The sequence below is a fragment of the Mustelus asterias genome, chromosome 14, assembly GCF_964213995.1.
Source record: "Mustelus asterias chromosome 14, sMusAst1.hap1.1, whole genome shotgun sequence".
Classification (NCBI taxonomy): Eukaryota; Metazoa; Chordata; class Chondrichthyes; order Carcharhiniformes; family Triakidae; genus Mustelus; species Mustelus asterias.
The window spans coordinates 21,016,436-21,030,137 of NC_135814.1; the positions used below are offsets into that span (position 1 = coordinate 21,016,436).

General features: G+C 45.5%; 1 protein-coding gene across 5 annotated transcripts in view; it reads right to left on the reverse strand.

Moving 5' to 3' along the window:
* Positions 1-793: 793 nt before the first annotated feature.
* The window catches only part of lypd6b (LY6/PLAUR domain containing 6B), a 148,730-nt gene continuing 135,821 nt past the window's right edge, over positions 794-13,702 (reverse strand). For all 5 annotated transcript variants that reach the window (XM_078229157.1, XM_078229159.1, XM_078229158.1 and 2 more), the window contains 3 exons: positions 12,587-12,685; positions 4,026-4,156; positions 794-2,044 (listed from right to left, as the gene is read on the reverse strand). In XM_078229157.1, the coding sequence (XP_078085283.1) occupies positions 1,874-2,044; positions 4,026-4,156; positions 12,587-12,685 (401 nt within the window). In that variant the 3' untranslated portion in view covers positions 794-1,873. The remainder of the gene's footprint in view (positions 2,045-4,025; positions 4,157-12,586; positions 12,686-13,702) is intronic.

The following is a 13,702-nucleotide window of genomic DNA, read 5'->3' on the forward strand; positions in this document are numbered from 1 at the left end:
TATTACAAGGGGGCATAACTATAGGGTTCGTGGTGGGAGATATAGGAAGGATATCAGAGGTAGGTTCTTTACGCAGAGAGTGGTTGGGGTGTGGAATGGACTGCCTGCAGTGATAGCTTTGACAAAGGGTCATCTGGACTCGAAACGTCAGTTCTTTTCTCTCCTTACAGATGCTGCCAGACCTGCTGAGATTTTCCAGCGTTTTCTCTTTTGGTTTCAGATTCCAGCATCCGCAGTAATTTGCTTTTAGCCATTGAATGAGAATTGGCAGATGTCGAAGATCTCACGGCACAATTTAAAAATGAGAAGCAAAGGGACATGGTCAGGTTTCTTCTCTCAAGTAAAGCACCAAGACAAATCCAAGATGACGCCGGAGCGAGGCGACTCCTTGCAAGCTGTGCCCAGCATATCTTCTAATTCTATCTTTTACTCTCATTCTATCCTTCTAAAACTTCAATCTAACTCTTAACACTATATTCTGCACTCTCTCGTTTCCTTCTCTATGAACTGTATATAACTTGTCTGAATAGCGCGCAAGAAACAATACTTTTCACTGTATGTTAATACATGTGACAATAATAAATCAAATCAAATCAAGAGCATTGTGGGATGTTGCTGTTACAGTATGGCTACTGCATTTGGGCAAATAATAATAGTCATTCCATTCCAAAGAATAACTTATTGTATTAAATGTTTTCAGATGTGTTTTCCTTTTTGTCCTTTGTTTAAAACAAGGGGCACCTTATCTCAGGTACAGAGCGTGACTTCAAATTATGACAATTAATAACTTGATCACTTCAATCTTTTAAAATTTTACTTTATATCTTTTAATTCTTTACAAATTAATCTTTTGACTACATCCGACTGGGACACCACAAGCCAGTGCTGACATTTATTTACAGACATCCAAAATCTATCTTCAGCTATAACATATTACTCGTGAAATTGGTTCCAGTTAAATAGTGCTAATTGCTATTGGCTTGTGTTTTTATGGCTTATAGTTTCTGCATTTCTTTTTGCTCTATTGTGAAAATAACTTTACCCCTTTTAGAAGAAATTTACTTCTGACAATTACCATCCACCATTTTATCGTCAAAGAATTAGCCTTATATCATAAATAGCAGTTGCGGTCACCGAAGTGAAGAGAGGCGGGATGGGGATTGCATACATTGTGATCAGTTTTTTGAGAAATTTGTACAAATATCTGCAAAGTTACTATGTGATTTGATCCAGCCATTTGCTAATTCAAACAGAGCAGGAAGGTGGCTAGATCAATCCGTCGTCTTTCCTGCGTTCCTCGATTCGCACTCGGGCGGCATTTTGGGGAAGATGTAACTGGCCCCAGTTCACCGGTGGAGAATGGAGAAAAATGGCCAAGATTTCTGCTCCAGATCATCGTCCAGTAGCTCCCACTGGAAGTGTGTGAACACCAGATAAGGATGGTGGTTGATAATTCACAGCTGAATAGTTCACAGACACATACTGCCAAGGTTCAGACAAGGGTGTCCACCTTGCCAATTGATCCAACACTTGCAGGAAAGGAAGAGAGGACAGAAAAAAATGATTCAGACTAAAGAAAGGAAATCCATATTTATCTTCATGCTGACTGTCCTGTGATCTTCCTCGTGAGGTCCTAGGCACTCATTGAGCCAAGCTCAGCAGTCTATTGCAACAGTACTTTCTCACATCAAGTTACCTCTAAATACAGTCCTTGTGATGCGAGAGGATAAAATGACAGCATGTACCTGTCACCGGCTGTGCAAATATTTGGGACTATTTTGAAGTAGACACTTGTTTTTCCAAAGTCGGCATCGGTCAACATGGCTGATACGCATTAAAAACATCACCTTCGCTCATCTTCACTTGCTCTTTATCATACCGAGAGCATGGCTAGCAATGTTACTGTGATCCAGGGTATGCTCAACACCCTCTTGCTGGCAGACGAAGAGAACTGGTGGCGCTGTTTAACCACAAGCACGGCATTTGTGTGGTTCGTTGGCACCTCGATGTTACAGATCATCCCTTCACAGCAGGAAGTGCACTCCTGAAACAAAAAACAAAATGCTTCCTGATGAAACATTCCCACTGGATTTGCATTCCCCTCCAATCACAGGCTTTCAGTCCATGCATTGGAACCACCCATTCCTGGTACCATTCATTTTCAGGATGATTCACTACTTGCAGTTCTACAGTGTTTGTATCCAACTACCTGACATCGAGGGGGGCGATTCTCCCATCCCACTGCGCTGCTTTTGTAGTGCAGCGGACCGGGAGACTCAAGCGGAGGCCGTCTCACGGGATCCCCGCTGGACACCACAGCCTCCGCGCATCTCCGGCAGCCGGATTTCCGGTGCCGTCAGCTCCGCGCCAATTCCCGTGAAATTGAAATTTATTTAAATTATAATTTGCATTCAATTTTAATATCACTTGCGGGCTTGGGACTGAAATCTCTGGGCCCGCTAGCCTCGCTTCCCCCCCCCCCCCCCCCCCCCCCCAGGAGTATTTCACTCCAATGGGGTTTAGTATAGCTCCCCACTTGCGGGGAGCTGGCGGCCTGACCCCGCTGGAGTGAGCAGGGGCAATCGAGGCCTCCCAGAGGGTTGGGCACTGGGGGGGGGGGGGGGGGTGCCCCCTGGGCATTGCCACCTTGGCAGTGCCAGACTGGGCCCTCTATCACTGCCCAAAGGGCAAAGTGCCAATGCCCAGGGGACACCATGGCACTGCCCATCAGATATGCCAAAGGGGTGGTGCGTCCCATTTCCACTCTGCATTTGGGCTGAGTCATGATGTGGAGATGAGTGACAGAGGGAGGGAGGCCAGCATTCGGGGCTAGCCATTGGTGTGAGGGGAGGGTATCAGCCTGCTGAGGGGGAAGAATCAGGGGGGAGGGGTGTAGGGACTGCTCAGGGGAACAATCGGGGGAGGGGGTGAGGGAAAATGGGAGATCAGGGCTGTGGGGGGGGGGGGGGGGGGGGGTCGAGGCTGACCCCGGGCACGTTTGGGGGTCCAGCAATCAGGGCCATGGGGGGGGTGGGTGGGTGGGGGGTCAGTGAGCCAGCAATCGGGAGGCCAGCAGACAAATCGACACTGATAGATCGGCGCATGCACAGTGGCTCGCTCAGTGCTATGCTGTCGGCCTCTCCAGCGGGAATAGGCCTCATCCCCTGATTTTTGGACTGATTCACAGACTCAGCAGTGCACCCAGTGTGGGAGCTTCATCTTGAAACTCCGACTGAAAAAAACCAGCAGGATTTACTCCAGTTTTTAGGTGAATTCGCCACTTGGAATTTTTTTGGGAGAACCCCGCCGAATCTCCCTTCTGGGGGTCAGTTTAGCTCAGTTGGTTGGAAGGCTGTTTAGTGATGCAGAGCGGTGCCAAAAACATGGACTCAATTCCTATCCTCAACTCCCCCCAGTTGAGTTAATTCTTGAAGGCCCCGCCTTCACAACTTTGCCCTCGCCTGAGGGGTGGTGATACTCAGGTTAAATCACCAGTCAGCTCTCCATTTCAAAGGGGAGATCATTTGGGACTATGGTGACTTTTACTCTCCCTCCTAGATTTTGTGCAAGTCCCTAAGATAAAAACCAAGGGATGAAGTGTACAAACTAGGTTAATTAATGTCTATTGAGAAAACTCAGTAGCTTGGGCAGAGCTAAAATAATTTCCCCTAAATTGCGTCTGTCCATAATTGGTTAAAGAATCCTACCTGATTTCTGGCAACACTCGGCATGGAAAAGCCAACTGATACATATGGAGAATTTGGCAATTAAAATATAGACAACAAAAGGCTTTAAATCTGAATCCACCGAGGACATCAGCAGCTTGTGGCACCTTCGATAATGTATTCATATCTCTGTTCCGAGCAAGGTGAAATTTATTTGTTTTCATATATGCAGGCGTTTAACAGGGAATGCTGGTGAAATGCCACTCGTTAATTCATGGGCACTTCTGGTTAGATACTTCAAAAGAAATTTCCAGCACAAAAAGAGGCTATTCAGCCCATTTCGCCCGTGCCAGCACTCACCGTATAACCAAACTTCCTGATATGACGGCAGCCAACTGAATGACATTCCTCCTTTGAAACACATCTCTTTGAGACTGATTCACTCCTGCCATAGCTTGTAAATCTGTGGACTGTAAGGCAATACTCTGTATCTGTGCCATAAAAAGACAAAGATTAAGATTTTAGGACTATTTTGCCATTTGGGAGCCATAAAAACAAGTCATCTAAAATTTCTCAGGGATTTTTGTTCTCTCTCTATAGTAATGAACATTACCCTGGCCATAAAAAATATGGTGCTCGTAAAGTGTGAATTCCTAACTTTGATCCTTTTAGGAAATAAAGTGCAGCCTAATGCACAAATGGAATGACAATTACCACCCTAATACCTGGTTAAAGCTGCAACAAAGTCTCCAAGTCACATACCTTTACACTTTGGTCATGACATTTTTTGCATTTTTCATCATCTAGTATTTATCTTACAAAAGTGTTCTCTATCTTTTGACAACTCTTCAGACATGTTATTCTCTGATATAAACGCATATTATTATGTATTTACTGAGTCTCTGTGCGTGACATTGATATAATGATGCTTCTGTCGGGGTTAATTAGAAGCATTAATATTCTACATTAATTCACATGCAAGCAAATTCTGACTGAAAGCATTCACTAAGTTATTCTTTTACTCTTCTCTGCCAATTTTCACCCCTTGCTTCTCAATGCCATTCAGCGCTTGCTAAGGTATCTGTCTGAAACCTCGAATCAACCTCCAGTTCTTTCACTTTAATGAGTTTTGGCAGTGAGTGTCGGAAGGCATTTCCACTCTAGGGGCTCAGGTTTAAATTGAACCCTTCTTCACCTGAAACTTCCACATGCGTGGGCTGGCTTCCACTTTGCCAGGGGCCCTAAGGAAATTTCTATGATAGAGCCTTACAGCACGGAAGGAAAACATTCTGTTCAACATAGCTGTGCCAATTCTTTGAAGGAACTAGCCAATTAGTCCCACTAACTCCCCCCCACACCCTTCCCGCTCTTTACCCAGAAGACTGTCATGGTACAACATCTCATTGGTTGGATTAGAGGTCCAGCAGTCCTTCTGGCACCCTATCTGATTTTAGTTAACTCAGCACAAATCATATAGGAGATGAAATCAACCATATGGCTGCTTGAGCCTGCTCCATCATTTAATTTGGGTGGCATGGTGGCACAATGGTTAGCACTGACTGCCTCACGGCTCCAGGGACCTGGGTTTGATTCTAGCCTTGGGTGACTGTGGAGTTTGCACGTTCTCCCTGTTTCTGCATGGATTTCCTCCGGGTGCTCTGGTTTCCTCCCACAGTCCAAAGATGTGCAGATTAAATAGACTGGCCATGCTAAATTGTCCCTTGGTGTTGTAAGATGTGCATGTTACATGGATTAACCAGGGTAAATGTGTGGGGTTACGGGGATAGGGCAGGAAAGAGGGCCTCAGTAAGATACACTGTCAGAGAGTTGGTGCACACTCAATGGGTTGAATGGCCTCCTTCTGCACTGTAGGGATTCTATGATTCTATGAATATGATCATGGCTAATTTTTTACCTCAACTCACATTCCTGCCCACCCTGAAAATCCTTTGATTCCTTAAGAGATCAAAAATCTGCCTATCTCAGCATCCACAAACCTCTAGAATAGAGCTTTCCAAGGTTCACAATCCTTTGAGTGAAGATATTTCTCTCCTCAGTCCTAAGTGATTGTCCCTTCATCCTGTGACTGTGTTCCAGATTCCCCAGTCAAAGGAACAATATCTCAGTGTCTATCTGTTGAGCCCCATTCATAATCTATTAGGTTTCAATGAGAGCAAAGGCCCAGTTTATTCATCCTCTCAGGACAGCCCCTCTTGTCCCAGGATTCAACCCAGTGAAGCTTTGCTGCACTGCTTCCGGGCCAGTACATCCTTCCTAGGCTATCTTAGAGATAATGTAATAAGCCAGTGTTAATTACTGACCCCACTGTAAAAGATCCTCTGGAAAAACATGAATATGACACAGTATTTGATATTAAGTTTGAGACCTTCATGCTTGTGCCCAAAATAAGAGTCTTAAACTTATCCAAAGCTAATTACATAGATATGAGGGGAGAATAGGCTGTGATCCAGCACTGGGTTGGCATGGTGGCACAGTGGTTAGCACTGCTGCCTCACTGCGCCAGGAACCCAGGTTCGTTTCCTGGCTTGGGTCACTGTCTGTGCCGAGTCTGCACATTCTCCCCGTGTCTGCATGGGTTTCTTCCCATAGTCCAAAAGATGTGCTGGTTAGATGCATTGGCCATGTAAATTTTTCTTCAGTGTACCCGACCAGGTGCCGGAATGTGGATTTTCACAGTAACTTCATTGCAGTGTTAATGTAAGCCTACTTGTGACACTAATAAACAAACTTGAAACTTGTGACAAGGCTTTGTTAAATTCACTACAGTAGACTATTTGTTTCTAGTCACAGTGGCCAGTTGCTAGAAAATACTCCCCCACCAACAATAACAACTAATAAAAATTAAGAAAAAGGAGGACTGATGTGACGAGAAGAAAAAAATATACAGGTGTGAATGTTGCTGTAAAAGTCATTCTAAAACAAGGAGCGATTCTTGGGTAGCTTGGAACTATCCTTTCTCCTGCATTATTTTAGACTTTTCCCCTTTAAGAGATCTTTCAGGAAAAGATGAATACACTGGTGTACAAATATCCCACATCACTGGAAACCAGAGCTCAGGTTCCACCACCTGACATAAAGGTCAGGGGTGAGTGACCCTCTGTTTGGCAGGCTCACTCCGCAGCTATTACATGGTCAATGGTTCTTTAATTGGCCAGAGGCTGGTAGTCCCCCCCCCCACCAAACCGCCCTCCCCGCCCCCCCCCCACGCCCCCTCACCAAGAAGTCGTCCCGCCTCAGATAGCTGCCAGCTAAACTGAGGGCCAGCAGCTCTCATGTGCCAACAGTGCCACTGGGAGCTGGGTTTGCAGCCAAAGCAAGGGAAAGGCGTTCAGTGCTGGAGACAGGATGTAAGGTGAATGTACGGGTCTTGCCAGGACCAGGCTAGAGGAGCCAGCATGCAGGTGGAGGAATGGTTGGCAAGGGCAAGGAGGGAAATGTTTTTTGGTGGTTTGGGTTTGTGTCTTGCAGGCGTGGGTGTATTTGATAGACCATCAGAAGCCGCACCCCCCCCACCCCCCACCATGCCTGGCCACGAATGGTTGGACACCTGATAAACCCAGTGGCGGTGCGATTCAGAAGTGGCACTGAGGCACAGTGATTAGCACTGTTGCCTCACAACACCAGGGACCCAGGTTCGATTCCGGTCTGAGGTGACTTTCTGTATGATGTTTGCACATTCTCCCTGTGTCCGCGTGGGTATGCTCCAGGTGCTCCGGTTTCCTCCCACAGTCCAAAGATAGGTTAGGTGGATTGGCCATGCTAAATTGCATGTTAGTCTCCCAAGATATGTAGGTTGTATGGTTTAGCCATGCGAAATGTGTGGGGTTACGGGGATAGGGTGAGGGGGAAGAGGGCCTGGGTAGGTTATTCTGACAGAGAGTCGGTGCAGACTCGATGGGCCAAATGGCCTCTTTGCACTGTAGGGATTCAATGATTCTATTCTGTAATTCTACAACTGGACTGAGGTTAGGACCCTGCCATCGTTTTGCACAGCTACATAATAAAACATATTTATCTAGCCTCAGTTCCTTGCACCCCATCGTTTTATTGAGTAATGGGGGTCCTATGGGAGCAGAGGTGTTGATGATGAGACATCCCATCTCAATCCTTAACTTTAAACACATGAGCTTAAAAATTAGTGTCAGCGATGACTTGCAAAGTGCTTGTATCAAATTCCTCCTTCCACTATTTTAATGAGTGGCAGGGGTGGGTTTTAAAATATATGGGTTCGTACCTGAGAGAGGAATGTGATAGGAAGCTGTTAAGCCATCACACTGAAGTTAAAATGTATTTATTTATTAGGTACAAGTAGGCTAACATTAACACTGCAATGAAGTTACTATGAAAATCCCCCAGTCGCCACACTCCGGCTTCAGTTCGGGTACACTGAGGGAGAATTTAGTATGGCCAATGCACCTAACCAGCACGCCTTTTGGACTGTGGGAGGAAACCGGAGCACCCGGAGGAAACCCTCGCAGACACGGGGAGCATGTGCAGACTCCGCAGACAGCGACCCAAGCCAGGAATCGAACTTGGGTCCCTGGTGCTGTGAGGTAGCAGTGCTAACCATTGTGCCTCCATGCCACTAATTACATAATTGCAATATCTTGCAATAGCCGAGCTTTATTTAATAGTGCCCTCTCTGTTGGGGAGGTGGAAATGAAGTTGCTTAATAATGGCTTACCTGTAGCTGGGCACAAACAGTGCAATGCCCAACAATCACCAACAATAACTAAAGTAAAGGTCTTTGGATGATATAATAATTCTCTCCCGTTAAGTTATATAATCAACATCTAAAGATTTTCTATTAGATTACAAACAAGATAGTCTGTTTCTATTTTTTGAAGATTTGCTCACTGCTTATTTAAAAGCTCCAATAGATTAATTAATTTTAGATTAGTTCCTGATAGAGTTTTCTGGATGATTTGTGTAGGTTTAGCAGAAGCTCTCTGCTTCTGAGAGGTGGGGTTATTTTCACAATTGACAGCCCAGCAACATCTACAAGGAGGCCAGTGCTGCACACACACCCTGATCTGATTTTCCAAGACTCACAGTCCTTCCACCAGAGGGTAAAGAAACAAAACCCTGACAAATAATCAGCTCCAACAGGAGCAAAGACTCTTTAAAAAAGGAACCTAATCCTGTCTGGGATTCATTATCTCTAACCTGTCTAAAGATTTACGGCCTTTCAAAAGGCCTCAGCATCAGCTCTTAACAAAATTCCTGGGATAAGCACATGGCACAGAGAAGGACAGGAGGGTGTGTTAATAGGGTGAGATGAAGTAAATGGGGTTGAGTGGGATGAGGCTCAAGAACTTAAACCATTTGTCTGTATTCCTGTGCTGTAAATTCCATGTAATTCTATCTCCCCCCCTCTCCAAACACACTCTCTTGATGTGAAGAGAAGCGGGAGAGAGGGAAGGGGAGAAAGTAAAGTCCAAGTTCACCAACCTTCACCACTGGAAAATGGAAGCAGCAGGAAATGAAGCAAAATCTTGGTGCAACCAGGTTCCAGGTTCTGCCCCAATTCCACCCCATCCCCACCTTTGCGCATAACTGTACTATGGCACCTGTCATCTCTGACTTTCCCATTAGGGTTAACACAGTAAGAGTTTTAACAACACCAGGTTAAAGTCCAACAGGTTTATTTGGTAGCAAATGCCATTAGCTTTCGGAGCGTTGCTTTCGGAATTCGAAATGCCAATGGCATTTGCTACCAAATAAACCTGTTGGACTTTAACCTGGTGTTGTTAAAACTCTTACTGTGTTTACCCCAGTCCAACGTCGGCATCTCCACATCATGTTTCCCATTAGGGTGGCCAACCCTCCAGGATTGGCCTGGAGTCTCCGGAATTTAAAATCAATCTCCAGGACACTGCTGAGTGAATCCTGGAGAATAATCATTAGCACATTAAAAAATGATTAGAGGTGCAATGTTACGGACCATTCACACCACGTCCAGGCGGCCAGCCAAATCTTCGTTCACTGCAGCGGGAAGGGAAAATGCAGCCGGTGTGAATGGTGATGAGGTTCTGGCCTGGTTTCTCTTTTGTCATTTTCTGTGAACGTGCCCCTTTACCAGATATAAAACTGGAAAAGTAAATGGCTGACACTCAATTGGGCAATGAGTCTTTCTGCTTTCCGATTGGCGTAGGAGGGCAGTGCGTCACAGGAATGGATGTATTGACCGAATAATGGCTGGGGCATGAGGGGCAAGTCATGTGATGAAACTTCCAGGAATAATTATAATCACAGTTGGTAAGCCTATTTCCCATGCCGGCTTTAACTTAGCTGATATGGTTAATCAAACACAATTCAATGTAATGCCAAAGGGGGGAAAAAATGTGACAAAAGAGCTGTGCATTGAAAGCAAATATTCCAGCTTTATTTAACTGAACATGTACAAATATTAGTTATATTGAGGATGCTTTGGTTCTTTGCATTTAGTTGGTGCAGGTATATGGAAGATCGAATGGGTAAAGTATTCGGGAGCGTTTCCACGTGGATGGTAACATCATCTTTCAAAAAGCTACGGAAAAAAATTGTATTTCTAACCTGCGGAGAAGTAAAATCAGATGGCAATTTTTAGCTTTTTTATTTTTTCCATGGAATATAGGCATCACTGACAGCATTTGTTGCCCATTCCTAATTGCCCTTGAACTGAATGGCTTGCCAGGGGCATCTCAGAGAGCAGTTCAGAGTCAACCACATTGCTGTGGGCCTGTAGTCAGATGTAGGCCCGGCCAGGTAAGGGCAGTAATCCTTCCCTGAAGAGCATTACTCAACCAGGTGGGCTTTTACAACAATCGATGATAGTTTTATGGCCACCGTTACTAAGCCTAGGGGCAAAATCTTACTAAAAATAGTGTTATTTCCAGCGAGAAAACAGGCATGTTTCTCTCCAGACAAACCGGTCAGGTTTATCTCGAGATCTTACAACACTCTGCCAAAAAAATTAAGGGGTGTTTTTAATGCTGTCATAGAGTGGGGGAGGGGCTTCAACACACCCACAAAACACTTGCTCAGAGATTGGGTGCCATCTTAAAAGGGCATCCCTATCAGAAACTGAGTAAACCTCCCCACCCCCAGCCTACCAGGGAGATCTGAGGGACCCCCCTCCCCAACCCAGACCGGAATCAGCAATTCTCTACACCCCTCCCTTTCCCTGAATCATCGGACCCTTCTCTCTGTCCCCCAATCATTGACATGTTCCCACTTTCTCCCTCCCTCCCTCCCCTCGCACCACAGACTGATCTGGCACCCCCTTTCATGCACCCCCACTGCCCCAAGTTCCTGGCCACTACTACATGCAAATGAATCCCACTCCCCTCCCATCCCCCCCTCCCACCTCCGCATGAGGCTTCTACTGGGACACGCCTCTTGGCACAGGGTGGCACTGCCATTCCTGCAGATGGAGATTGCATGCTCAAAATCGCCAGCTGTACATTGCAGATTTAATAATAGAATTCAAATTCTATCAGCGGCCATTGTGAGATGTGAACCCATGTCCCAGAGTGCGAGCCTGAACCTCAAGATTACTAGATCCAGAGGCCATTGAATCCATACAGTGCAGAAGGAAGCCATTTTTACCCAGACCCACATTCTCCCGTCCTATCCTTGTAACTCTGTACATTTACCATGGCTAATCCCCCTAACCTACATATCTTTGTACACTAAGGAGCAACTTCGCGTGGTCAATCCACCTAACCTGGACTGTGGGAGGAAACTGGAACACTTGGAGAAAACCCACACAGTTTTCTCCTGTGTGAAAAATGTGCAAGTTCTGCACAGTCACCCGAGGTTGGAATTGAACCCGGGTCCCTGGCGCTGTGAGGCAGCTGTGCTAACCACTGTGCCACCGTGCTGCCCCAATTTAGGTAAATTGAGGGAAATATTGGGTGGCATGCTGGTTACCACTGCTGCCTCATGGCGCCAGGGACCCAAGTGCAGGGGACAGGGCCTGGGTAAGGAACTCTGTCAGAGAGTCGGTGCAGACAGGGGAGGCAATGGCCTAATGGTATTGTCGCTAGACCATTAGTCCAGAAACTCAGCTTACATTCTGGGGACCTGGGATTGAATGCCGCCATTGCAATAAATATCTAGAATTAAGAATCTACTGATGACTATGAAAATTTGATTTGATTTATTATTGTCACATGTATTAACATAGAGTGAAAAGTATTGTTTCTTGCGTGCTATACAGACAAAAACATACCACTCATAGAGAAGGAAACTATTGTCAATTGTCAGAAAAACCCATCTGGTTCACCGTTAGGGAAGGAAATCTGCCGCCTTACCTGGTCTGACCGACATGTGACTCCAGAGCCCCAGCAATGTGGTTGACTCTCAACTAGGAATGGGCAATAAATGTTGGCCACCCAGTGATGCCCATGTCCCACGAATGAATAAAAAACACTCAATGGGCCGAATGGCCTCCTTCTATACTGTAAGGATTCTATGGTTCTATACCCGGCCCATCCATCTTATCCTTCCTTCACAGGACTGAAGGGAAAGGTTAAACTGCAGAACAATGGTTACCAATAATGAACAGTCAACATCTATATTTAAATTTGAATGATTATTTCCATCTAGAGCGTTCATAAATATTGTAATAATTTCAATGGCTGACTCAATGCAATGAATAAAATAATTTAAGAAGCAGTGGAACTATACATTTTTCCTTTATTTACCAACCTTTAAGTATTGTGTAAAACTGAAACATCCTGTCACACTGACTGACCTACCAGAGCCTTTATTAATTGTTCAAGGAAAGTAGTTACTGCCAATGAAACAAATTATTTACAAAGAGGCCTTTGGGCTATCAATCAGGCCATTAGTTGTAAGTCTCCCACAGGAAACCTGTGGGAGCACACATATCCACGTGGCCACAAAATACTCACGTTGAGGGCACCATTTGTCTTCAGCCCACCTGTTACACTCGTAATTGTTCAAAGCATTGTTGCAAGTAAAGCACTTGAAGCTGTTTGGAAATGGAGTCGCTGTGACAAAGTGAGAAAGTTCAGGAAATTACCAAGAGTCAATCATTCAGTAAAACAGACAAGATATCAAGCAAGGGTGCTGTAATGATCGGTATCTTAAATAAATACTTTGAGGCCAGCGCTGAATAAAACGCACCTATATTCCTGTATCACTGGGCTGACATCTTCTTTGAAATACACTTTCCCTGCACTAGAGATGAGAGTGAATGGGAACGCCAATGTTTACCCCACACATGCAGCATTGCTGCACAGTCTATTGCTGCGGTTATGGTGTAAATGCAGCCTGCATTCCAGACAAAAGACCAGATCTGACCACAAAGTTAAGAGGAGCGGCATTCCATAGAATCCATTCAGTGCAGAAGGAGGCCATTCAGCCCATCGGGTCGTGGACGTGGAGAGGATGTTTCCACCAGTAGGTAAAATTAGAACCAGAGGGCACAACCTCAGGCTAAAGCGACGAACCTTTAAAACAGAGACGAGGAGGAATTTCTTCAGCCAGAGAGTGGTGAATCTGTGGAACTCTTTGCCACAGAAGGCTGTGGAGGCCAGGTCATTGAGTGTCTTTAAGACAGAGATAGATAGGTTCTTGATTAATAAGTGGATCAGGGGTTATGGGGAAAAGGCAGGAGAAGGGGGATGAGAAAAATAATCTGCCATGATTGAATGGCGAAACAGACTTGATGGGCTGAGTGGCCTAATTCTGCTCCTATGTTTTATGGTCTTATGGGTCTGCACCGAATCTCCAAAAAGGCACTCTACCTAGGCCCACTCAGCTGCCCCATCCCGCAACTCCACACATTGATCATGGCCAATCCACCTAATCTACACATCTTGGACACTAAGGGACAATTTAGCATCGCTAATCCACCTAACCTGCACTTTGTTGGACTGTGGGAGGAAACTGGAGCACCCAGAGGAAACCCACGCAGACATGAAGAGAACGTACAGACTTAGCACAAACAGTGCCCCAAGGCCAGAATCAAACCCAGGTCCTTAGCACTGTGAGGTAGCAGTGCT